This window comes from Echiichthys vipera (assembly GCF_963691815.1).
Source record: "Echiichthys vipera genome assembly, chromosome: 19".
Lineage (NCBI taxonomy): Eukaryota > Metazoa > Chordata > Actinopteri > Perciformes > Trachinidae > Echiichthys > Echiichthys vipera.
Genome location: NC_139844.1, coordinates 13,205,129 through 13,232,139, shown reverse-complemented (window position 1 = coordinate 13,232,139; position 27,011 = coordinate 13,205,129). Strand labels below are relative to the sequence as shown.

The following is a 27,011-nucleotide window of genomic DNA, read 5'->3' as shown; positions in this document are numbered from 1 at the left end:
CTGCACTGAGGAGGAATTCATGTGAAGGGGGAGGCGCCCGCGCGAGGCGAGCGGCACGACTGCTGACCGATTTGAACAATTAACCTTGATGAGCACAGATTGGTTTCACTTAACAGTCGCAGGTGTGTGGAGTTCCCGATACGGCGCAGCTGACCGATTCCACGTTTGTGACTGTACGCTGACGCATTTGATGCCAAACAGAAATTAGATGGAGAGAGGATATTGCAGCTGATGTTTTTTTTTTCCACGGGACAGGATAGACTACACACTGCAATGGGTTGCCCGTCCGATACGCATTCTCTTGCAGAATCCGAATTCAGGAGCATTGTTGAATTGATTTGATTTGGAGACTATACCCCGGGCTATTTATCGGAATTTTGACCGCCGTGTCATTGCCCAGTCGACCAGTCCCAGCAGCGAGAGAGGCATCTTCTTAACAGCAGAGACGAGGAAGGTTGGGAAAACTGTCCGCTTCACTACTCTCCATCTGCGTCCTGCACGGCTTGAAATGAGGACCACATCCCGGCTGTGTTCCGCGTGAAGAGGCGAGCGGGGTGGCAGTTTCTTCGGCTCTCAAGGACGCAAAAAAAGTGGCCGCCGGCCCGAGCTGCGAAGCATGGAGCGGGACGACAACGACACCGTGAGCCCGTCCAAAAAGACAATCATTGCGAAGATATTTAAAGTTCGCAAGAGGAGGGAGATGCTTTTCGTTCAGGTGTGCTTTATCTGCAGTGCCCTCTTCGTGGCGTGGGGCATGTCAGCGCTGTTGACCAAGACAGGTGAGTAGGAAGGAGGGGGGGAACTGCTGAGATGCACCGGGGCACGGGATACTCAGGACGGAGCAGAGCAGCTCGGAAATCTGCAGTGAAACCGTGCACCCACACGCACAGTTAATTTGAATCACATAGATCACAGAAACACACCGCTGTATACCAAGGGCAAGGGATCAAAGCACTATATTCGTTTGCATATTCGAATAGGAGCAGCTCCAAAATGCGTATGCGATGCCTCTCGATTGTGGTTTTCAACATTTAGATAGTGTTTGTATTAAAATGCAGTACATAGCCCGGGATGCGTTAGGTGTTTGTGGCCAATCGCGCTCAGTAGAAAGTCAGCTGCACATGTTATTGTCACGTTTCAGCCTTTTCTTTGATGTCAATGTTGGATACATGCGTCTGTTTGTCCGTGTATGCCGCAGTGTGCGCGCCGTGGCAGCGGCACGTTTTTTTTTTTTAATTTGAGGGGCAGGCTTATAATCACGGCACACGCACACCTCCATGCTCCAGATGCACACAACGATCAAGTAACCTATCCCAGAACGAGCATCATTTTGGTTCTGGTTTGTTTGCGCTTCGTCCTTTTCACCCAAATCTCCTTTTTTTTTTGTTTGGCGCCAGGCGCGTCGTTGGTCACACTACACCGGAGCTCGGGATGGTAGTTAATGCTGGCATCATCGCGTCTGGCCCGGGGCTTCACACACCATCGCACACACATGGATCACCTCAATCACACTCGAGCATCATAGCGCCTCTAGGTTCCGCATGGCCATTGAGGGATGCTGATTTCACGCAGAGGCCATTAAAAGAGGGGACGATAAACACTGGGATGCGTTTGCTGGCTAGATGTTAATCCCTGATGCTCGAGGTGTGCGCTGAGCAAACGACTGATATTGCGTGATGCGTGTGATTTCTGCCCCCCCTCCCAACACACACACACACACACACACACACACACACACACACACACACACACACACACACTCTCTCCAAACATGCCCTCCCATGCGCACATGTCAAAACTCTTACCTCAGGCCCGTGCAAACACTGACACGCAGAGCATCCCACAGGGCCTCACGCACAGTTATGTAATGCAACAGCAACCTTGACATTTTGCTGGTGAAGAATGATATCTGACACAACACTGGGGTCAGAGGTTAACTAGTCAAAACACATCCTAGAAGGCCGTGCCATTCATATGAAGGGAAGCACCAACATACATTTCTGCAAACATTTTCAGTGAGACTAGCTGATGGGTTTAGATCAGGAATGGTTGCATGTGGGCATGGAAGAGAACTGAGCACCCTCCCCTTCCTCAAAATGCTTCTAACCCTAAGCCTCAGGCCCAGACCTTGTCGTGGGATCTGTCCATCTGCATCCACTTAGGCCATAGTTGTGGGGAATCTACAACTGCTTTCAGCCCCGCGGCCTGACTGTAGATCTGTAACATGATGTATCGGGAGTTTTATTAATTACATTAAAAACAACAAGAGGCTTAAAAGATTATTCTGGAATGATATCATACAGGCGAGTACAAATCTCTTATCTCCAAAGGCAGGCACTGGGAGCCAAAGTAAGCCCCCCTCTGTCACTAATGGCTTGCCTTTTTTTCATTTTAATCAAGTCTGCCTGACCCACACGACGAGTGTCATGTGGGGGTATTTGACAGAAGGCGTTTCTTGTGAATGACAGCCAGTTTGACCAGCAGCAGCAGCACCAGCGGTGGCAGTGATGTTGGGCTTTCAAGGTGACATGCACGAGAAGTGTTTAATGAGAATGAACCCAAAATCCCCTCTGAATCCAGGAGAACCAAAGCTCGCCATAATCAGATCCGTCTAATTGAATAACCGCGGCCATCTCATCATTTATCCATCACAACAGGAACACACATTTGTCATGTCAAAGTAAAAAAACCTGTGCCTGGTGTTTGCCACCCATTTGATTGATCGTATGCGTGTGTTGATGTGCTGAATGGTCCAGATGGATGGGATTTGATGTACTACTTCTGGGTTACATCTCCATAAAGAGGGGTGGGGCGCAACATGCTGTCGTGCATGCTGATGGGGCTGTGTGCGGGTATGTGTGATGGAGCTGCACATGGGGCACAAGAACAGGTGTTTATAAGCAGCAGGGCTCAGCTCTGACAGGTAGCTGCAGCAGGTTGACGGTGAAGGCCAGAGGGAGCGGTGGGGGCAACAGGAAGGTGAATACTGGTGTAAGGAGAGCATCTCCACTGCACAGAAAGACTGATGGATGGTTGTCCTTGATCCATCTCCCTGCTGAGCTGATTGGACAGTGCTGGAGGATGTCATTACCGCTGTGCTATTGTTGCTTGCACACTCTCCCTCTGCTCTCGGTATAGTCTGATGGAAGTGTACTGAAAGCTTTTTATTTAATCCCATTTGAGCTCGTTTCTTTGTTTATGCTCAAGTAGACTTAGTGTCTCTTTAGTGTAACTGTGGTTGTCAGAAATTCAGGTTGGCCTTATTGCTGTTTGTATACTGGGCAGTTTTCTCATATCCTAAGATGTGCTTATCTATAAAGTCGCTCTTACAGTTCAGAATGAAATACGCCTCTGTCGAAAAAATGGACAGCTGCACACTTTCATTTGTTATGATTACATTACTCTCGATCAAATACTAGCCAGGTGACAACTTTGCTAACGAAGCCAGACATCAAGCAAGTACAACAACAGAACACATAACAAGCCAGCTAAAATCCTTACTAGTCCAATTGCATGACGGCCAGCTCTGTCTGTCCTGCAGCTTTTTATTTCACAAAGTTCTCTAAAATCCAGTCATGAGATTTTCTTTAGCCTGGCAGCCTCTTGCTCAGTCACTCTCTCCTTTTTATTTTTTAAGCTTTCTCCATCAACATCCTTTTTCGATCCCTTCGCCTGGTTCTGCCACGATGTCCATGAAGGCTGCTGAACCCGGTTCCGTTGCCCGCTCACCTGGCTCCGGTTCTGGCATGGCACCAGCACCGCTCCCCGCCAGCATTTTTATCTGTAAAACATAAGAAAACAGTGGGAAGTGGTCAATACGTATTAGAGCTTATGGTGATATCTTTTAAGTGTCTTGTCTCTTTCACTTGGAAAAATCAAATCAAGTGATGCTTGGCTGGAGTTCTGTCCACCAGTTTTGGAAATGTCCTGCTGACAAACTCACAAGCGTTAATCAGGGGCAATCAAAACCATCAGTTCTTCATGACAACAAAACACTGGTCATTGAATGACACACACACACACACACACACACACACACACACACACACACACACACACACACACACGCACGCACAGTCATTTTTCCAGCAAACATCTGTGAATGATGTTTTATATTTTCATAGTTGTGCTCACATGATTCCATATCAGCTGTGAGAAATCTGCATTTAGATATGTCATTCAAAATGTACCCCAAACTGTAAACAATCCAAGTTTGTAGTGTAAATGTGAAACAGCCCATGTGCCTCTCACATGACTGTTAATAAATTGTTATGTATGGCAAAAGTAATCATCTCTTGGCACACTGTGTCTGCATGTCATGCCCTTCCCTGGCCTTACATCAGAAAGTGTTCTGAGCATAGAAACAGAGGCTGTATGAGGAGTGAAACTGAGCTGGTTAGTGAGGAGGAACAGGTTGAAGCGATGACTGGAGGGTTTGGTCTTTTTGGATTGGAGAGCTGTGGGAAGCAGCTGCAGTCGCCTTGTGTAAAATCTGTTTGACCAGCACCTGCTGATCATCAGGCTGTCATTTTCCCCCTGGATTGAAAGCCATTTAATGAAGACGTTTCTGTGCTCGTACACCAAAAATACCATTAGGTCCAGGTAGAGGAAAAAAAAAACTGGAAGGTGTGAGAAATTGATTGGGTTGATGGAATTTGATTCGGGTGGACAGATTCACAAAAACAATTTAAATGTGATAACATGTTTGTTCGCTGTCCTCAAACAATCAAAAAACAAACAATTACTGCTTTAAATGTGACAGATTTACTAAGCAAATCAATGCGAATTGTGTCAAAGCTACTGGTTAATTTATTTATTTATTAACTGTTAATTGACAGAAAATTCTGCAACTATTTAATCTATTAATTGCCAGTCACTTTAAAAGGGGACATATTCTCATTTTCAGGTTTATACTTTTGGGTGTTTTGGGTTTCTACTAGAACATATTTACATGCTTTAATGTTTAAAAAATGTTGTTTTAGTGCCTTTCTCTTTAAGACCCCTGCCTGAAAAAGCCCAGTCTGCTCTGATTGGTGCGCTTTGATACTTTCACAGTATTTATATAGCACCTCAACCTGCTTTAGAAAAATACAACAATGTAAAATGTATTAGAAAATACATGGAAATCTCATATTTTACAATATTAGACCTTTTTAAGTGCAAATGCGATTTTGCGAGTGCAACTTAAGGCGGACATTAGGGCTGTCACCTTTTTACCAATCTACAATAAAGGGCCATCCACCACCAAGAACAATAACTATAACAACCGGAGGTGGTTGATGTTGCATAGGTGAAAATAAGCAGACAGAGTAATTTTATTGATATGAGGGTGAAAAGATGGATTACTCTCGAGGATGACACCCAGACTCTTGACCTGTGGGGAGGGGGAGACGGTGGAGTTGTCGATGACTATTGAGAAACTGTCGGTTTTGGATAGTGTTGATTTGGAACCAATGAGGAGAAACTCTGTTTTGTCACTGTTTAGTTTGAGAAAATTGGGATGTGAAGGATTTGAGTTGGATGAACTGAGTGCGGCCTGAGGGGTAGGATCGGAACCAGTTTAGTGGAGTGTGGGTGATGCCGATGGAACGTAATATATTGAGGAGGGTGGGGTGGCTGATGGTATCAAAGGTGACTCAGGTCGAGGACGATGAGGATAGTGAGTAGACCAGAATCAGCTGCCATGAGGAGGTCATTGGTGATTTTTACAAGTGCGGTTTCGGTACTGCGGAGGGGACGGAAACTAGACTGGAACTTGAGTAGAGACTATTTTCTTGAGGATTTTGGAAATGAAGGGCAGATTTGAAATGGGAGAGAAATTATTGTAGTTGGTAGCATCTGCACCAGGTTTTTTCAGGATTTGGGTTATTGCAGCGATTTTGAGTGATGTAGGAACAGTTCCAGTGGTGAGAGGAGTGGATGATGGCAGAAATAAGGGGGACCAGAGAGGGGAGGCAGGATTTCACCAGAACGGTGGGGAGGGGGTCCAGCTGACATGTGGTGGGCTTGGACTTGTGGATGAGGTCGGAGATCTCTGAGAGGGTGGGGAGCTCGAAAGAGGAGAAGGGGTGGGCAGGTGGGTGAAGTTCAGAAGTGACTTTGTAGGAGTTAGAACCAAGATCCTGGTGGATTGTCTGGATTTTGGTGTTGACATAAGAGAGTTACAGATGGCAGTTAAGCACAAATGGGGTGATAGAAACTGGGGATCAGGTGATGTTGTTGAACAATGAAAAGAGTGACTTGGTGTTACCTACATTTGAACAGATTATGCTGGAGTAATAGTTTGATTTGGATTTCGTAATACAGTTCTGGTAGTGCAGAAAATTATTTTTGTACATTTCTTTAACAGTCAATCCAGTTTTACGGTGAGACCGTTCAAGCTGCCTGCCTTTGGCTTTCATAAGCCGGAGTTCAGGCATAAACCAGGGAGCAGAGGGGGAGAAAGAGACAGTATGTATGAAACTGAAAATGATGATAGTATGAAACCAGCTGTTCAGGGATCGATAAGTCTTCAATGTCCATGAAACTGTCAATACTAGAGGAGAGAGAGTCCGTGTTTATGTCCTTAATATTGCGAAAGGAGATGAGACGAGGGGACTTGTGATGGAGAGAGTGCGGTCGACGTTGAATGAGGAGGAAGTGGTCGGTGATGGGGAGTTAAGCTGCTGCACAGTCAATAGGGGTGACACCAGAGCAACAGGATGTGTCTTTTGGAGTGTGTGGGAATCTGGGTGTGCTGCTCAAATCCAGAGCTCTCAAGGCAGGATACAAAGTCTCTGGTAACAGGATGGTTTATATTGTCAATGTGTATGTTAAAATCTCCCAGCAATATTGTGTTCGGTGAGAGAGTGGAAAGGTGTGCAAGTAGCAAAGTCTTTTAAAAATGTAATATTTGGTTTCGGGGGGTGGTACACAGTTGCAATAGTTGTAGGAGTAGGTTCAGGCAGTTGTCAGACAGTGGATTCGAAGGAGCTGAAGGCAGGGACAGAGGGCGTCAAGACTTTCCACGTATCGCGGTAAATTATCGCGAGACCTCCTCCCTGGCCGGAACAGCAGGGTTGACAAATGTAAACAAACCCCGGAGGAGTGGAGTCGTTGAGTTGGGAAAAGTCGTTGGGCTGTTGCCATGTCTCAGTTAAACAGATAAAATCAAACTACCGATCACTGAGGAGATCCTGGATGAGATGCCCCTTGCTTGGGAGTGAGCGGATGTTTAGCACACCGAAGTTGACAGTGGTGGTGTTAGCTGACCGGGCTAGGCTGGTTAGCACACTGTGGTTGGCAACACGGCCGGTGTTGGGTGGAGAGCGACGGGAGTCAGACCAGATGGACTTGATTGTTTTCTAAGAGTCCTCTCGGAAGCTCCGGCGGGACCGGTGGATGTATCTTTGATGGGGCAGGAAAGCGATGTCCGGGTGGAGGTGTAGTAAAGTTGCCGAAGGCTCGAGCAGGTGGAAGCGCAGTCTCAGGAGCTTCACCGCTGAGTACTGGAGCAGTCCTATCATAGGCTGGTGAGCAAGCGACAGAAGAGTCCAGGCAAGCACGAACCAGGTGTATATCCTGTCCGACCACATTGTTGGCATGGACTCGGGTAGCTTAGGCGACAAGGTGAGCAGTCAAATTCAAATAAGTTGCTGGTGATCAGCGGCAGCCAGTCACACAAGCGTCTACTCATCTAGCCAGGTCCGCCATCTTGATCTGAATGACTGAATCAAATTAGCTTATGTAGTCAGAAATGGCAGTTCCGAAATGTATAAAGCACTTGGTTTAGCGTTTCATTCTTAAACAAGAAAATAACAAAACAAATGAATACAATAACAAAACTTAACAGAGGCAGCTCCCTAGTTCTTTCAGGTAAAATGAGATCAAAGAACAGCTTTAGTCCCCACCCCACGTAAACTTAAACAGGGCTGTCTGACGGCAAGGTAAAACGGGGAAAAAAACTCTTATTCTAGTGTATACTTAAACTGATTTGGCCTTTTTTAATTGGCTAAAATATGTTTAGCTGCTGTACCCGTCCATAGCAGTACATTGCTTGGGTTCTGTGTCTGTCCTCTTTCCCGCTACTCCAAACTGGAGTGTGTTGACCGCCATCTACTGTAGATGGAATGATGCACTAACCATGGATAATAACCTCATAAAGCCACACTTCCAAAAATAAGAACCATCCCTTTCTTATCCTCGCCTTTTTTCCTTATCATTACTTCTGCAAAACCATTGCCAGAAGAGGAATTAGCCTCATGAGACTGAGTGACGGTAGCATGGTCAGGGGGACACTGAAACACTGAGATCATGTGAGTCCGCTGCTAAGAGCTCTTTCACAACCATTGTGTAACCTACAACGAAAAGCCAGACAGAGGTAGTCTGAACACCTTGTTTGTGAATTACACACACGCCATGTGTCCTCGGGGTATTCCCCTAGTGATCTGCTCATAAATGCATATACAGCAATATTGTTTAATCATCCTGCAGTAAGTCGCTGCTTTGTCAATTCAACATTGCATTTGTGTGGTGGTATTTCATGAAAATTGCGAGTTAAAAATGCAGCTGAGCTCGTTATGATTTTACATAGTAGATGCGGTACATGTTTTTTTTTGTCCTCATTATGGAGGCTTAAGAACAGTTTAATGAAAAATTAAACTCATACGCTCCTCCTCCCACTCTGAAACATAATGGCACAGCAGCTGCATGTTGCTGTGTTATTGCTGCTGCCAGATGAAAATGCCATATCTACATAAATGAAAACTTTTAAGGGATTAAAGGAAAGCAACCTTATTTGGATTTATGACCGTGATCATGGATGTTTTGGGTCATGAAACATGTGCTAGAGTAGTGGAGTCACATAAGTTTTGACTGCTGTGATATAATGTGCAAAATGGAGTTTCAAAGATTAACCTCCCTGTGCTGCATACTCTGCTACAATCTTAGTCTTTTATTCATGTTGATTGTATGATAAGGAGAGCTGTTTTGTTTTCTGTTGCAGGCCATGGGATGATCATGGAAGGACATTCGGAGCATGAACGCTGGGGAAGACGGCTAATGGCTTCGGTACCAGACAACGAAACCGAGCAGAAGAACTGTTCAGAGCCAGGTATGCTATGAAATTAAAGCTGCACTAATCAATTTTTTTGTTAATCAGAAATGTCGCTCATAGTGATGGTTATCACTCGACGCACAAAGGGCTTTAGTGTCTTCCAATTTATTGTTTTGGTTTCACGCCCCACACTGTTGTTTTTCAGCAAAAACACACTGAAAAGCTCACTATTACACTACCTGCCCCGCACCAAATAGCACCACCAGCATATCTTGTGAATGTAGTGGAGCATTTACAAAAAGAGAAGAGACATAGTCAAATGTTTGCCCCAAGTGGGCAAAATAACCCAAATAATTAACAAGGCCTTAAATGAGTAATTGTCTGCCAATAATGTGGTAAGAGATCTTTATTGTGCCGAAATTGAGACAAGGACAATGTCCGAACAAATCTTTATTGTGCCGAAATTGAGACAAGGACAATGTCCGAACAAATCTTTATCAACAACCTTGTCAACTTTTTCAACCAATTATTTTGTAAATGCAATAATAAATGATGTTGATCTTTGTGCACCAGCTCAGAATCCACTTATTTCTGCACAGGGCATGACTAATACAATCTGATGATCATTAAATACGCTTTCTTTAAAAGGGATGCATTGTTCTAAGACAAACATAAGTCATTTATTGACTTGATATGCTGCTTTTAATTCACCTCCTTCTTGGGCCTCTATTGTTCGGACTCAGTTTAGATCACATACACTGCAATATGCACTGAAAGAGCTATTAAAAGGGTCAGGTATTGATTGTGTTACAGCATCTTTGGTACACTTAAAGACAGCAGCATGCTCTATAATTAGTTATACTGGGCTGTAGCTGACGGTTCCACTGACACTGCTGACAACTGCATCAGGCTACGAAAAAACATTTAACGATACGTTTTTCATGATTTTATTGATTGAAATGTACCAGCAGCAATTTAAAGACATTCCATTTGTTTTTCAGTTTCATGTCATTTGATTTGGCTCAGAGAATAAAGCATGGTATTAATGCAGCCATGGTTAGAGTTTTAGTACCAGAAGTATATATATTTATCATGAAATGATACTGGGATGTTAATTGGCTGTTGAGGATTTAGGGACTACCTGCGCTTACCACTCCTCTTAATCTACAGTCATGAAGTGGAAATGTACTGTAGATGGAAAGGAGACCTGTGGAAGGAGGACTTTTAAGCCCTGAGAATAATTAATGTTTCTAAATTAGGTGCAACTCAATATTGGGATTTGTGTTTGTCTAGCACACAGAGGATGACACCAGGGTGCAGACAATTTAGGAAGTAAGTTTAAAGTTGTTGTTTTTTTTTTTTTTTTTTGGACCCAGTAGCTGCTCATTACTTTACTACTGGTCCAAACAGGCAGAATCCATCAGGGATTAGTGAATCATTGGTGCTGTAACCTGCTATTCTATATACAAACAAGTAAAACAAACATTGTTATACCACTGTCTTTGTTGTTGAAGCAGCACTGGGAATTTGAATGTGAACTTTGAGTCACAGTGGGGTCCCGCCAAATGACAAGATTATGTGCTTGAAGTTCTCCTCCTAATCCTTCAGGATTACCTTTTTTTTTTCATTCAAATGTCCTCCGCACCGGAGGCACCAGACTGTGCTTCACATTCCACACATTTCTCATCGGCTCTAGTCTTCCTTCCTCTGATCCCACAGTGCCTCGTCACTGGAGCTGATCATATGACTCTTTGTTCTTGGGTCTTGGTTTCGTGAATCACAGATGCAGGTTTTTAGATGCCTCAGCTGACTTGTTGCTCTGTTTTGGCCAGTTGTGGGCAGTATGAATGGCTCAGACTGTAGCTGTGCAAAACTACTGTTATGCTATACTATTGATGCAGTATTTGATATTGCTTTACAATATACTGAAATATTTCAACTTAAGTGGCATGAATGGCATTTAATGTCAATTGCTGCGCTCCTTATATGCATAGCGAAGTGTTTCCCGATTAATCGCCAATCTGTGCGCTAACGGCTTCTGTGTGCGTGTGTATCCCTGCCGGTTGGTATAAGCTAAATTAACCACGTCATGATTTTATCGTCTAACATAAGTTAAAAGGTAACATTTCCTGATGCGTCCAGTTATGACCCCATGTTCTTCCCTCCTGTTTACGTCCTAATATAAGATCTATATTTCAGGGAACTCACAAACAATAGGGATCAGTCTCTCATCCATTAGTTACACTGTGCGTTGTGTAGAAAGAGTTCAACACAATTCAACTCTGGTATGCGTGTACATGAGGGATTGCCGCCGCCTGTCAGGCTGCCCCCACGCCTCTTACGGGGCTGATGTGAACACAAAATAACAGGTCATTTGGACTTCTAGGCCAAATTCCCATGAAAAGGGGGAAAATCTGAAGGACAATTGTGCTTGTTCTCAGTGATTTTATGTAGAAATCAGCGTCAGTATCTTGAAACAAGACCAGTCAAATCACGGTGTAAGTATTAAGAAAATGGCACTTAATTCTCAATAAGTCTCTCAACAATTTGTTTTTGGTAAGATGACATTAAATGACATAAGTTAAAGGACACGATTTAAAGTGTAATATTTTTCATTTACTTGGCTCAGATTTGCACTCACCAACTCTGTATGTAGAGATTGCAAAACGCGATTCTGGCAGATCAACACATCGGGACAAGCTTCCTAAAGCATTTCAAAACAAATCTTACTTAAGTCATTTAAAATGCTTGTCTCTGAGTGTGACTGACAGTCTTATTTACTTATTGTTCATGTTCCAATTGTCAGGGCGAGTTATTGCAAATCAAACATAAGCCCACAAGGGAGACGAGTGAATATGGATGTTCATGGTCTGGGGAGAAAATCTAAAATCTTGGATGACAAACTTGTTTACACATTTCACAAGAATTGAATAGATGTCTTGGTTCAAAGCTCTCTCAATACGTGAGAAACATTTTGTACCACAGATCTGTGTGTTTGTCCTGGTTCCTTGTGCAGTTGTTTGTCCAGAACTGATGATCCAGCAGTGGGCCGGTGATGGCACCGGCGTGAACCCCTCCAGGGGAAAGTACTAACTGTGGATGGTCCCCGGCTCAATGGATGAGAATTATTATTGGAGGCTTTTTCGTTTTATGCTGAGTGTGTGCAACATCTGAAGCTCAGTTTAATTAAGCCGCTGTTTGTGGGCTGCATAGATTACACTCAGCCAGCTTTGGTCTCTCTGCCTTTTTCCTCATCATTATTTCTGTGTTCAGCGAGGGAGCCCTTTTCTGGGTTCACGGGGTGCTAATGTTGTTTTGCTTGTCCTGAGACTTGTGCTGCTACAGCAGCCCTTCATTATAAGTACCTCTTTTATTGGCCTTTCAGTAATAACTCCTGAAAAGCTCAAGGTGCTGTCCAAAGTGTTTTTGTACTCCTGCTTGATCTAAAAGGGCTAAAGCACACTGCAAGGAGCTGAAACAACCTTTAAATACTCGTCATTTAACCATCACATGCAGTCCTTGAGTCATACCACCCCTTGAGATGCATTTCCCCTGTAGCAGTCCCATGATTATTGGAACAAATGGCACTCTTACTTTTTCACCTAAATATAACACGCTGCAATGTCAGGAATAAAAGTGTTATTATTTCCAAATTCAAATGTTTTATTAGCTCTTCCAGGCTATGTGAACAGTGAATATTAGACTTTGTCCCCCATGTTGGGTCGACTGATGCCAACTACGGAGCAAAGAAAATTGTAGAGGGGGCAGAGAACCATGGCTAATGTTGTGTGGGAGGAATAATTTGCATTTAATAAAGATGCTGCTAATACTATATATTGAAAACTCCCACATGAGCGGGATAATTGGCCTGGTAGAGGTAGACGATAACCGCTCAAAGTGAACAACAAAGTAAAGGTTTTAGTATGGCTTGGTTTGTACTATGAATTAATCCGACAGGATTTGATTGTGGTTTTAGATGGGCACTAATCTACTCATGGGTGGGGGGTTCACATGCTGTGTGTTGGGTTTGAAAAGTGGCAAGGAACTATGGGTGTCTGTGGCTCAAAGCAGAGGTGTCATTACTCTGCAAAAACTTGCAGTGTTGATTTGGTGTAAATGGCTGTTGATGAGTAGAGTGAGAGTTCTGCTGTTGGCAAAAACAAAAGGCAGGATATTAGGCAAATGAGGAGCTGGAGTATTCTGAGTCTTTATTTGATGAGGAGTAGACAGGAAATTTGGCTGCATCACAAGAGGTAATCTGCCAGAGGGTGGCGGCCAGTCCACGTTAGGATGCAGGTTTGTCAACTCCAGGGAAACACCAGAAGGAGGCTTTTTAAAAGGGAATTACACAAGCAGGGATTATGCTGCTGTGCATAATGGAAACTGACCTCGCTTTGCTTCTTGCTCGCATGCCAACGGTGGAACAATGCAGCAGAGAGGAGGAGCGCAGGCACGAGCACCTGCACAGAGCACTTTCCGCGCTGTGCAGTTCAAACACGCCTGACCTCTTTATATATTCACTCATTCACATTCTGTTCTGCTTCAGATTTGCAGCCTGTTTGCTTCTCATACATTTTCATTCTGTTCTGCTTTTAACGATGACCTTTTTATGAAAACTGAGGTTCGAAAGGTCGTTTCACCAGGTTGAAAGGCATATAGTCGCGGCAGCAAGGTAGCTCTGCACTCCCTGTTATAGTGGAGCCATACCTCTCCCTGAGGGAACTGTTTACCTATTTTGCCTGCACACAACTGAATGCATACATCTTGTGTGACCCCTTTAGGTTATTGAACCAGGAGTCTTCTGGTCCACCAGCTTGGCCTCTTTTCCACAGCCCGTCCGCTCACTCTCATACACACAGTCACATAAAGGCTGAGTGGAATTCATGCTAAAGTTAGCAGTGTAATACATATGCAAGTGTGTTCATGCAGGTGAAATTGCATGTGTTTTAAGTGCTTACATGAGCATGTGAGAGCAGTTGTACATGTGATGTTTGAGCATGTGAACGTATCAACCTAACAAAGAGGATAATCGTGTGTGTTTCGGGTTAACGCCTGCTCTTTTCAAAACGTATTTTTTTCCGTGTGACAGATTTTCCAGTAAGGCGACTCGTGATGCTGCTTTCATTCTTACAAGAATGGCCGTCAGTCACATTTTAGTCATGCTGCTCCATAATATCTTCTGGAGCAAAGTAATTATCTAATGGACTCATAATAACTCACAATAACTCACAGGAATCACAGAAGTCTCATGACCATTATACCGGAGTGTCAACTGTATTCTGTTAACGACCTGGCTGCTCTGTGCACAGGTGACAGAAGGTTGCACCGGGCACTCTGCCATAACATCTTGCTCGCATCATAATATTTGTATTGGGCTGTTTAATATGTGATGGCAGTGTTTTCCTCTAAAAACACATTCTTTGCATGGCTCCATCTCAGTCTTTTTAGTCCAGGCCACCACAGTAGGAGTGTTGGGCGGCGACTGGCCTGCTCTGTGTGCACTGTCCTGCCGGTCCTCCTGTCGCTGGTACAACAGACGGCACCTTATTCTGAGCTCCATTATGTAACCGCACCATAATATCTAGAATATTACCAGATTATAGAATAATAATTGCACAAATGTAAAGAATGGCTGGCATGCTCTAGCTGTTATACATCACTAAATTAAGGATGTCAGCGCTGATTTTTGTACATTAAGAGAGACTTTAACTTTGGCCTTAGTAGAGACAATACATGTAAGAGTTTACTTTTTAAAAATGTATTCAGTGACTGAACTTTTGAACTTATAGATTTTACTCATTGTTCAGCAGTGCCACAACACATCCAAAGCAGTGTATGCTTATTTGTAACATTGGTATCCTCTTCCCCAAATATCTCTTAGATTTGAATTGGTTCAACTTACAAATATCAAAATGTATAGCAAACAACAAAATGGTGAAATGCTTAACTTGAATTAAATCATGGGCAAACTTTTTCCCCTTTTTTTGAAACATGGCTGTCCTGTGCATATGGAGAAGTGTTTCTTTAATTGTTTCTAAAAATGCCATTATTAACTATTAATAAATATTTTTATCTTGCAAGGGAAGGCTGAAAGAATATTACATCCGGGGTGAAGGGACCTCCCCTTGTTTCCCAGAACAAAGTCAGACCTCTTTTTTAAAAATAATTAATAATTTTCAGACTGTCCCTAACTGTTAAGGCAGTGAGCGGGTTTATTTATGGATTTGGTAGCTCCACTTCTGAATAGGACTTGTTTTGTTTTTCCCTCCTGTGCTGGTCCAGACATCTCGCGTTTACACTCCAAAAAAGACAGCAGTGCCACACAAACACAAGAACAGCAGGATAGATAAAAGTTTTAGCTGTTTTTTCTGATTTGTACAATCCCACAACACCCTTTATTTTGACAGCAGCTTGCTTGGCACAATCTTAAACAAATTTACCTGAAGATTTAGAATTTCTGGTGTGATAAATAACAGATTAGCACTCATCAATTGGCTCAGGATGCCAAATATTTCAATATTTGCCATATATTCTGTACCTCAAAGCTGTATTTAATGATAAAAAAATGTAAAAACAAAGTCTTAAGCAAAGGGATGTCTGACCTAGACAAACATTTTTTATATTTTTAGGATATAATTATATAAAATGGGGGAAAGCAAGCAAACTCCTATAATTGATCGATTTGTTCACCGTCACAAATCCTCAACTGTTTAAGTTAATTAAGGATGGTACATTAGGCTTCAGGAAATTGTGAAAGCCAATTTTTCTTATCTTTTATATTATACAGACCAAACAGTCAATTATAAGCAACAGATTAAGTTGATAATGAAAAGCACGAGTTGCAGCCTGTGGGAAATGAAATGTTCTCGGTAAATCTGTGTAGTCTTTAGTATAGCTTGTAATTTCATTGTTCTCTGTGTTTTTAAATGTGATTGATTGTCAAATCATTCTTAGCGGTTCAAAAGTGTGTAATTTGGGAGAGGGCTGTAAAAGTCAGGAGAGGTTACCAAAAGGGTTGTTGACTTTGAATGCCTGATGGTCGTGAACAAGCCGTGTTTCTTGTTTGTTTGGTGACTCTAGATCAGCGCGCACTCAAACTTGGCCCAGGTGATCCGAGCCGTGCTTTAGCATGATTGTCCCCCCTCAGCCCAAGCCCTGCCTGCACAGATTACTACTACCAGGCCACAGCACAATTGCCTCTTGCTTATACGTCATCATCCCAGTTTTTGTTTTGTTCAACCTCATTTGAATATTTTCATCGGACCAGATCTGCAGTAAACACTACACCTCCACATCAAACCACCGCAAACCCTTCGTGGGCATCTTTTTAAATGTCCGTTACGGGGAACAGTCGCAAATAAACAGACATCAGCACCGCAGTAAAACGGGCCGCAGCCGGGAAGTGGACCAACAAACTAGACTTTAGCCATAAATTGTGCTTGGCACGGTTCGAATGGTAAGTGTGAGATGAGGCATTCTGAAGAGACCGTCAGTGAAGGTACGGACACTGTCTCCAAGCTGTTTGAAGTAAAGAGCCCTGATTCATCTCACCAGTTGACTCTTGTAGAATTTCTCTCACATGCCCTGACCTCTTTTTCATGCAACTGGAATCTGCAATTTTATTTGCTTGATTATTATTATTATTATTATTATTATTACTAATTCAACTGAGCTACGTATTCATGATGCTATTTATGACCCTCAATTGAGATTCATCACTTAAGCAATCCGTCCCTCTCCTGTGTGTACGTCCTGTTCTGTCCTTCTGTGGGAAACGGCTGTGGATGCATGTTCGTGTCCGGTTTGACCTCTGCGGTGAGGAGACACAGACAAATCCTGTAGACGCTGTCTGGTTGCATGTTTACAGGGAGTGGGAGGTGACCCCTGCCTGCCTGTCATCTCTCTGCTGTCCAGGCGCTGGCGCCCTTTAAACACCTTTTGTGATCACCTATTTTTAACTCCCTCTCAGCCAGACCTGATTGTATACAGTGGCAAGGGAACATGTAACCAAAGAACATGGACAGCAGTGGCATTTAATTGATTTGTGGCAAACCTGCGGGTTGGGTGGCTGAATGTGGAAGCAGGAGGTGAAAAGACTCGAGACAGCAGGAAATTCAAACCTGACTTTCCTCATGGTTTTATGTTTTTCCGAAGCTTAACAGGCAACCTTCAGCAGCTAGAATAATGTATGGTTGTGGGGCTGTTTGGCCATGGGGTATAGGTAGGAGTTTAGCCTACTGTATTGGCATCAGATTGTTTTCAGTCACCTTTGAGGGCACAGCTGACAAATCCTGTAATTGATTGCGCCTTTGCTTGAGGCCGCCGGCTTTCCGACACGTTTCATTCAGCACATAAAGCTGTCAGAAATGGAATGAGCTAAAGCAGCCTGACACAGTCAATGTTGCTGTAAGATTCCAATGTCAGCCAGGTGTTCTCCAGTTTGTCATACTTTAAGGTCATAAACACAAGGTCTTTTTTTTTTTTTTAGCGTGATTTTTGTTCTCTAACCGGCTGCCTTTACTGTGTCATAAAGTCTTTGTGCTTCAGTGAGACATCCAAACTGCTCCAAATCAAGATTGATTTGTGTCCCTCAGCAGCAGAGCACGACACAAAAAGAAACTTCCGTGCTATTTCTGGCAAAGATAATGTGTTCGTCAACATATGGAGATACAAAATGTGCCACGTTTCCCTTTATGTGATGAAATTGAGCGAAATCCAGGAAACATGCAGTTGGACTACACACCGTGGGGTGTTTGGATTTGCCTGTGCAATGTTCCAAATGCTGCGCTGAGTCAGTCATGTGTGCACACCATCGAATATCATGAAAACAGGCAACGGTGAGGTTGGGACAGATGCAGTGAGAAGTCTCAGGTGAGCGCTGTTCCGCTTCACGAATCCATATGTGACAAGGGCTCAAATCTTCTTTATTTTCAGTTGTAAACAGCATTATTCTGCTGGCTCAGACGACAGAGTTTTGTACTCGCATCATTTGTTTTATTTAATATTTCAAACAGTACTACAAAGCAGTCCCATTATTTATTTTTAAGCCAAGCTAGCACCTGGGCTCTTGGGAGGGAAAGATTGGTCCACAGCTTTGATATCCGAAAGGACTCAACTTTTGAATGCATTGAAATTCAGTGGTGCCCGGAGGATAATCCTATTGACTTTGATGTTCTCTTAACTTTTCATGTTCCGTAGCACCACCATGAGGTTGACATTTGTTGTATTGAGTGGACCGTCTACAACTACTAATTGCCTTGAAATCTGGTAGTCATGCCCCCCCTCAGGATAAACTATTGACTAACATTGGTTTATGAACAAACTAATGACCCTTAGCCGCAGCTGTATTGTGTGTTTACTGCTATTAGCATATGTTTGCATGCTCACACAAAATTAAAATGGTGAACATGGGGAGTGTCTTCAAATGGGGTTGTGAACACCCCCCTCCCATGGTATTCACAACCTTGTGAGTGGAAAATCTATTCTTATATTCTATGTAGCTTCCTTTCCTCTATGCCTTTTGCATTTCCTGTATTGCATTACCCATTAGCCTCAGTGACGTTGACAGTATTGTTAATATTAGCGTACATGTTGTCTCACGACTTAACCACTTCAGCGGCAAACATATCTTGTACAATATATCCACAAGCTTATTTAAAGGCAGCATTAGGGTGTGTGTCCACCTAGCGCCTTTTTCTGGCAGAAAGGCGCTGGCCGGGCGCTTGGAAAAGTGTCATCCCTCATAGGGAACAACTGAAAAAATAGACTGGTGTTTAGAAAATAACACTATTTGGACACAGGCTTGCTATTTTTGTCATTGAGGAAAAAAAACTTAACACAGGCTGACTATTTAAATGAAATAATATTCTTTATTCTATCAAGGAGATCTACAGAAGGTGTTAAAGCACACAGCCTGTATATACAGGTACTCTAGCTGAATCTTTGCCAGTTATCAAATGAGAGCTAGATGCAAAATGATGTTGCACCTCATCACAGAAACTTAAAATTACAAAACAATCAAATGGCAAAAAAGATATCAGAGTCACCACCACATAAATACGAATATCATTTAAAACAGCTAAAACCGTTGAAACCAAAAAACCTTCATAGCCGTAAAAACATGAAACATGAAAACTTTCTAATGCTAAAATTTTCAGCCTGCTGATGTTAGCAAAGGACTGCTATGCCAAAGTACAACCTCAGAGCTGCTCGATTTAGATGCTAGATTTTAGTCTTGGTTGTTTTTCTTCTCTGTTTGTGAGTTTATGCTGAGGAACGATCTGAGCCTGCAGCTCGGGCCCAACAAGAACAGGTCGGACAGAGGCCATTAAGGTCCCGTCAGGAAGACGGCCATCTTCGGTCTCAAGCCAGGTGCACTGTGGAGCGGTTCTGCGCCCAGAGATGTGAGCCGTATGGTAGTACCATGATCACACTGTGTTCCAGCTGGAGCTCTGGATGATGGATTCCTCAGTCCTCAGCATGGGAGAGTTTTTTCTGCTTGCTCGCTTTAATTCTGTATGACTTCAGGCTCTTAATATAGCCCAAGCTTTTACATCACTTTTTGAGGAGGAGATGTGATGGTTAACTGTTTTATTTCCATGAATAGGTATGAAGTAATTTATTGCCGTGTGGTGTGACATACTGCAGGCTGATTTTTCAAAAAGTGTTTAGAAGCATTTCGTTCCTTTGAAATGCAAAGCCCTTGATGTTTCCATCTTTTTTTGGACGATCATCACAGGCTGCGATTTAATTTGCATTTGACCCTTTCTGCCTGCAGTGCCCTGTTTTTAGGCATACAAGACATTTTTGTTGTATTAGATAATCCAGTGGGAAGAGATGGAACAAGAAGAGAAGAAATGACACTCCCATTGGTACCTTGACTAAACTACTTCAGTGTGAACCTACAGGGCATCCCAGGCCTGCTCCTCTGAGACCGACACCCATCATAGAGTCCCTTAGGTCTTTTGGGGTGGGTTGGGGACATGTACCTCGCTGTCATACTGCTGATGTGTGGTGACCAAGACATTTTCTCTCCTCAGCGATACACGAGTTCCCAGATGACATTTTCACCAATGATGAGCGCAAGAGCGGGGCCGTTGCGCTCCACATCCTTGCGGTAAGAAGACCTTTTTTTTTTCTTTTTTTTTAAGCTACTGCACCTGCATTTCCCATCACATCTGCTCAAATGATTATCCACTTATGTTCATGTCAATTTTTTTGTGCACAGAACTCTGCTAGATAGCTTCAATTAAAATCTGCTGAACAATTATGAGGTGCTTGATGAATACAGGCCCAGGACAGGAACTGAGGACAAGACTAATGTTCCCTATTCATATTGCACAAGCTGCTTCTACACATGAAAGACGGTTATTGTCTACATTCAGTCATGCTAAGCTCCACTGACTTGACATTAAAGAGCCACCTGTGGAATTCGATGGCGTTCTTCAGTATTGTTCAACAGGAGGTATCGCTCTTCTTTCTGGAATTAACTGACGTCATGAGGAGAAAAATTTGTTCAGAAACCAAAAAAAATACAATGAAATTGACATTAATGGAATTTTTTTCTGAAATGCTGTTTCAAAGCATGTCTTCCACACTTTGGTAGAAATGCTGAACATTTTAATGATGTATTAGTTTGTTGTATTAAAGGATGGGTTCAGAAACGTTCAAGTCTGTCCTAAAGTTAATCGTCTTAGTCAAAAGTTTATCCAACAAGGGAAAACAAAACAACTTGTTGCTGTAAAAGACTGTATGAAGATTTGAAGATACCCACATGATTTGTCTAACTCTGACTGCTGAAGCCTCATATTACAGTTGAAACTATCTTTCTATATTTTGCACAGAACAAGGATTGTGGATTAAGTCCCCCATCATTTACATTGGAAACACATAAGAAAAAGCCGGCTTTCCAATTTTTACAATTACAAAAAAAACAATGAATAAACAAATCTCCAGAGGACATGAACAAATTATCAATAGTAGCTCTGGTCCTGAACAAACCCTGTGTCCTTTTGACCTTTTTATTGACTTGACAAGTTTCCTGACATGATGAATGAGAGTCAGTGTGAGCAGAAGTGTGAAAACCTCGCCGCGAAGGCATGGTTAAGAGGTTTCACAGTAATTACATTAGCACGGAGATCGTCGCCTATAGGATACTTAGTCGCGGCTCATATTACTCTTTCCAAAACTCATTGAAAGCTGAAATACAACATTATCATGATCACTGTTGGGCTTCGTGTTCTGTTCGGTTTCCCTTGTGAGGTTAGAGAAAATTCTTCTTAGTGTCACACATATAGAAATGTTTACGACCAGGACCCGAAGAAGAATCTTATTTCAGATATGATCCAAACTTCGACTTGATGTGCAGTCCAATATACTGCGCTTACCAAGCGTTAAGTCATATTTCAGCGTGGAACATAACTTATTATAGTCTTGGCTTCACTGCTGAGAAGAGTAAAATAAAAATGTGTGCAGGGTCTGATCATACTGCAGTCCTGCACTGCCCCCTGTGGATAGCATAGAGAAGAGCACTGCTGCTAGGGCTGTTGGGCCCTGATGATGTCACAACTGATCTATAATTTATAGATCTCGCCTCAGCTACTGAAATAGGCTGCCTCCATCTCTCCTCTCTCACATTTATCCTGACAGATCCTGTAGATTTTTCAAATTGTAAGAGAAATGGTCTCTTTGCTGAATTGACATTTGAGTTTAATGCAAGCCCTGTTTTAATTGGGTGCTGTGCTTTGAGATTCCCCTTCAGCCGTCCTTTAGCAGGGGAATATCTTCCTCTGCCAAGCCTCTATTAACTACTTTTTGCTGATTAAGGATGCACACACACACACACACACACACACACACACACACACACACACACACACACACACACACACACACACACACACACACACACACACACACACACACACTCTATCTTGTCCTTGTCATACAAATGCAACACAGACTTAACTCTGTCTCCTGTCTCTAGGCACTCTACATGTTTCTGGCGCTCGCCATAACATGCGATGAATACTTTGTGACATCACTGGAGAAGATCTGTGAGGTATTTTTGGAGTTTGTAGTCTTTCATCTCTGTTAGCAGTCACACAATGCTGTTTTCTCTGTGGAAACCACACCTTTTTGCTTTATCTCCGCAGAAACTAGATCTGAGCGAAGATGTTGCAGGAGCCACCTTCATGGCAGCTGGCAGCTCTGCACCAGAGCTTTTTGCATCTGTTATTGGTAGAGACATGCACACACACCCACACACACATACAGTATGTACATGAGCTCAGACATTTCCAGATGGTTGGTGTCACCGCTGATTGTGATTGGCTACATCTCCCTGTGTGCAGGTGTCTTCATAACCCATGGTGATGTGGGGGTGGGGACCATCGTTGGCTCAGCTGTCTTCAACATTCTTTGCATCATTGGTGTCTGCGGGATCTTTGCTGGACAGGTAGGTGTGTGTGTGTTTGTGTGTGTGTGTGTGTGTTTGAGGGAGTGACTTAATGCTCCAGCTGCATCATTCTGTTTATTTATAGACTGCAGGACAGCACGTGTGGCAGAAGTTTTTTGCTGAGGGGAAACAAAGCCATCTGCTGCAGTTAGTTTTCTTAGAACTGGTTTAAGTAGAAGAAAGAGGAAACACAGATTTATGTTCAGTTCCCTAAGCTCTTTCTGTCATGTCAAATATGCATATAAAGTGCATTGGATTTAACTTAAATGCCTCACAGAACTCTAATACACAAAGACGAGGTCAGAGAAAAGATCTAAAATATCACTGTGCACTTCTTCCCTGTAAAATCAGGTGGTGATATTGACCTGGTGGGCAGTTTTCAGGGATTCCTCCTACTACATCCTGGCTGTTCTGGCTTTAATTGCTGTAAGTTGGACCTGGATATGCATTTAAATAATCAACATCAGCTGTGTGTTCTTTATCTAACAGAAATGTTTTGGATCTTTTTTCAGTTCATCTACGACGAGAAGATAGTTTGGTAAGTTATTCATCCAGTTAAGCTGTAAATATGTTTTAAAGTTAGACTGTAACTTTTGAAAGGAATAACATTGTCCCCCTTTTTATAATTCAAAAGCTGAATTTATAAGTTATTAAACACCCTTAATCCCCAAAGCAATTTTAGTCAAAAGCAACTGGACTTGGTTATTTGCTCGAGGGCACCCTTTATCAATTCTACACAGTTAATGATTTTGCTGCTGGTCTGGTATGACCATTAGCTTATGGTGGCTAATGTTGGCAAATGTTCGATGGATATTGTTGCTGTCATTGACTTTACTGATTCAGACTTTTACGTTACTCCACATCATGCTGCACAGCTACTAAAGCTGTCAGATAAATGTTGTGCAATAAAAAGTAGAATATTTGCTTCCAAAACGTAATGAGCAGGAGTGTAAACAAGTGTACAATGGAAATGCTATTACAAATACCTTGAATGAATACCTAGAAAGTAGAAGACCTGCAAAATATTTATATAAGCTAAAATATCCTGTATATAAGTGGTTCAAAAGCTGAATTCATTGTCATTTCATCAACTGTCCTGTATTTTTCTGCTCATCAGGTGGGAGAGTTTGATACTGATGCTCATGTATGTTGGATACATCCTTGTCATGAAGTGAGTCCTGCACATTATTAAATCACTCAGTTGCTTCTTGTTTTAGTCGAGCTGACTGAAAAACACACTCCCACTGAGAGTGTGTGGGGAGAGATGCTTAAACTCTTAAGCACAAATACCTGTGGGCTGATGCGTACAGCCATGATGAGTGCATTAAGTAATTTCACAAGAGAAGAGTGGGTTACCAGCTCGAGGGCAGTGTCTCATTCATGTCCCCTTACAGATAATAGCGGAAGATTCAGATCAGTAGCCTTCTGGTGGAAAGATTTTTTTACGATGCAATTTTAAAGCTGGGACACAATTTTACAGTTTAATTTGTGTGTCTTTGACAATTATACTAGATATCAATAAATAAATATATTGGTATAAATGCTGCACATTTCCGGTATTTAAACGGAACCTTAATTCAGATGCATTTCATGAACTGTTGGCCCATGAAACATACTTGAATCTATCATATTTTAGCCTTTCTTTAGAATAATAAAAGGACCAGAGAAGTAGGTTCTTTGTAGTCAATTGTCTGGGGTACGCATCATTTGATCACGATTTCCGGTTACAATCTGCCCCGAAAACGTCTCATCTCCTGTCCCTTTTAGCCTCAAGCTAAATTACTATTGCATAAAAAACCCAGACTCAATATATTACGCCATATTTGTGTCTTTGTAGTCCAAACTGCATAAAGCCAACCCACGTCGTCCTGTGCCGCTGTCTGTCCAGCTGGTAATCTGTGTAGCAGCAGTCTGCTCTCTCCCTGCCATAAGAGTTTAATCTTTCTCCCTCTGCAGTGGCTAAGAGCACAGGCTTAACCGGATCACTCCTCTCCTTTCTCATTTGGAGGAGAGAAGTGCTTACTGTAGGATGTGTTGTCATATGTCTCCCCTCTACCAAAAATATCCGCTGACCATTTCGGGCCGTTCCAGTCAAAATGGAGCAGAGTGGGTTTTTATATAGCTCGGTCAAGTTGGTGACCTTCCAGGGCACACATGCAGCCAAATGTGAAAAGAAATCGCAGCATAGGGGAAAATGCAATAACACAATGGAAAAATAAAAACCTCTGAAAGTGCTTTTGAATCTTAATTTGTGAGCATTTGTTTTTTGATGTGTTCTGAGGCCCCAGACTTACCAAATGTAATTACAGTCATAGATATTGCTTCTATCTTCATAACATTATGTCCACCTTCAATTCTCCTGTCTTCACTGAAGGGTCACAATATATAACATATTCAGATTTAATCTTTCTGAATGTGTGTTGAACCACTGAAAGATCACCTCATGTGGCGTTGCCATTGTTGGCCTACTTTGCACACATTTTTTTTCGAAGGCAGTAGCAGTATGTTTAGTATTTATGATCCATTTCTTTGTAATGGTACTCAAATGGTCATTGAAAGCCCATGTGTCTCATGAAATCCTTGTGATTGACTTGGAACTCTTCTTTCTTCTATTCTAATGCAGAACGGCACATTGAAGGCATTTTTGAAGTAGAGTAACGCTAATGATGGTTTTTAGAAAGTAGGCCACTTGAGCCAAAATAACATGTTTACTCTCCATACTTCTATAGAATGAATTTACAGCTAATTAATACATACTATATAATTCAAAAAAGTTTGGAGCCTTTCATCTGAAGCTCATAAACCCTATCTGCAAATGTGAATCTTGCCACTGTATGCCTTATCATGTTTTTTCTTTCCCTTTTGGACTGTGCTACATTATTCCAGTATATCTAATTCATGAATTGCATCTGTTTACTAGATTCAACTCCAGCATGCAGAGATTTTTCATGGGATCAAAACCGAAGAAGAACGTGGCCAATGGTAACGCCGCAGCCAGCAGTGAGATGGAGGACGGTAATACTAGTTATGACTATGTTTGGGATGATGACCCGTCATCGCCTTTACTCGCATCAGGTAAGGTTAATCAGACAGGCTGGGTACCCAAGACTATTCTGTGCCAGGAAATGAATCAGATGTTAACATTCAACTTTCTCTGGAAGACTGTGGTTGTATCCTTCTCTTTGACGATCTGTGGCTTGAACCCTTGCTCCTTTCTGCTGAACTAACTTCAATTTCCTCATTGTATTTTGCTGAAAATTACTTTAAGCAACAGTTTGACATTTTGGGAAAGAAGCTAATTTGCTTTCTTACTGAAAGTGAAAAGAGAAGATCGACAGTTCTTTCATATTTGCCCGATCTAAAAATAAAGTTGCCGCCGGCTGGCTTAGTTTAGCATACAGACTGGAAACCTTCTTTCTGGTAGACGGATTTTGTAACCATCGAACAGAGCCATACTAGCCTTTTCTCCCATTTCCATTAATGCTTAATGCTAGGCTAAGCTAACCGGCTCCTGGCTGTAGGTTCTTATTTGGCATACAGACATGAGTGGTATCAGTTTTTGCACAAGTTTAACAAACAAGAGATGAGATGTTAAATATTAAGCTTTAGAGGTGTTTTTCAGACAGATTTTGTCACCTTCAGACCAACAACATATGAGCGAACGCAGAACAGTTTCTGTTTTTAAAAGTTAGAGCGTCGTCTAAAAGTCCTGCTCCAATTTCACTCCAATACCGCTCACGCCTTGAGAGACGGATTCAACTTTTGGAGAAACGCAACTCAACGTCATGCTGCAGTGGTCAGTCACGTAACTAGCAATCGGACTTGTCAGTTGGTTGAGTAATCCCGTAGAGAAAAGGGTAAACATTGCTGCCTCTATCACTGCTAAAAGAAAGTTTTAAAAAAACTAAGCGGGTAAAAAAAAGGGAGTTTTTATATCAGCTGATGTCAAGTATAACGTCTACTTTTACTATTGTGTACTCGTGAGTTAAGAAACACAACAGGATGTCACACAAATGGGCCATTAAGTGACAGTCCTACCACCGCACAACCCTGTGAAGCTGCCTGAGGTTGTGTGAATGCAGCCTTTGAGCGGCAGTAAGAGCGGTGGTTGCCATCAAGGAGGGCACCATTAATCTGGTAAATACAACACAGCTTTTTTTTTGTTGAGAGAGTTGGAGAGATTGGATTGGAGCAGGATAAAATCTGAATCGAGCTTGGACTGATATTGAGTGGAGCCTCTTTGAGTGGGGGGAATGGACACTTTGTGCACAAGGAGCAGGAAGTCTCACTGCTCCACTCATATGTTGTTGTTGTTGTTGTTAACACCTGTTTCTTCTTATGCTACGGTATACTAAGCAAACCAGCTGCTGGCTGTTTCTTTATATTTAGCGTACACGCAAGTCGTATTGATCTGCTCAACGCTCTGCAAAAAAGCAATTAAAAGCTTTTTTCCAAACTGTCAAACTTTTTCACTAAACGTGATTCTGCTGAACCACACTTTGCTAAATTATACAAAGACCA

General features: G+C 42.5%; 1 protein-coding gene across 1 annotated transcript in view; it reads left to right on the top strand.

Moving 5' to 3' along the window:
- The first annotated feature begins 381 nt into the window (after positions 1-381).
- slc24a4b (solute carrier family 24 member 4b) overlaps positions 382-27,011 on the top strand; it is a 34,087-nt gene continuing 7,457 nt past the window's right edge. The window contains exons 1-10 of the mRNA XM_083933477.1: positions 382-779; positions 8,984-9,091; positions 20,074-20,150; positions 22,020-22,094; positions 22,189-22,273; positions 22,387-22,490; positions 22,842-22,916; positions 23,003-23,028; positions 23,608-23,661; positions 25,411-25,565. Coding sequence (XP_083789603.1) covers positions 617-779; positions 8,984-9,091; positions 20,074-20,150; positions 22,020-22,094; positions 22,189-22,273; positions 22,387-22,490; positions 22,842-22,916; positions 23,003-23,028; positions 23,608-23,661; positions 25,411-25,565 — 922 coding nt within the window. The 5' untranslated portion in view covers positions 382-616. The remainder of the gene's footprint in view (positions 780-8,983; positions 9,092-20,073; positions 20,151-22,019; positions 22,095-22,188; positions 22,274-22,386; positions 22,491-22,841; positions 22,917-23,002; positions 23,029-23,607; positions 23,662-25,410; positions 25,566-27,011) is intronic.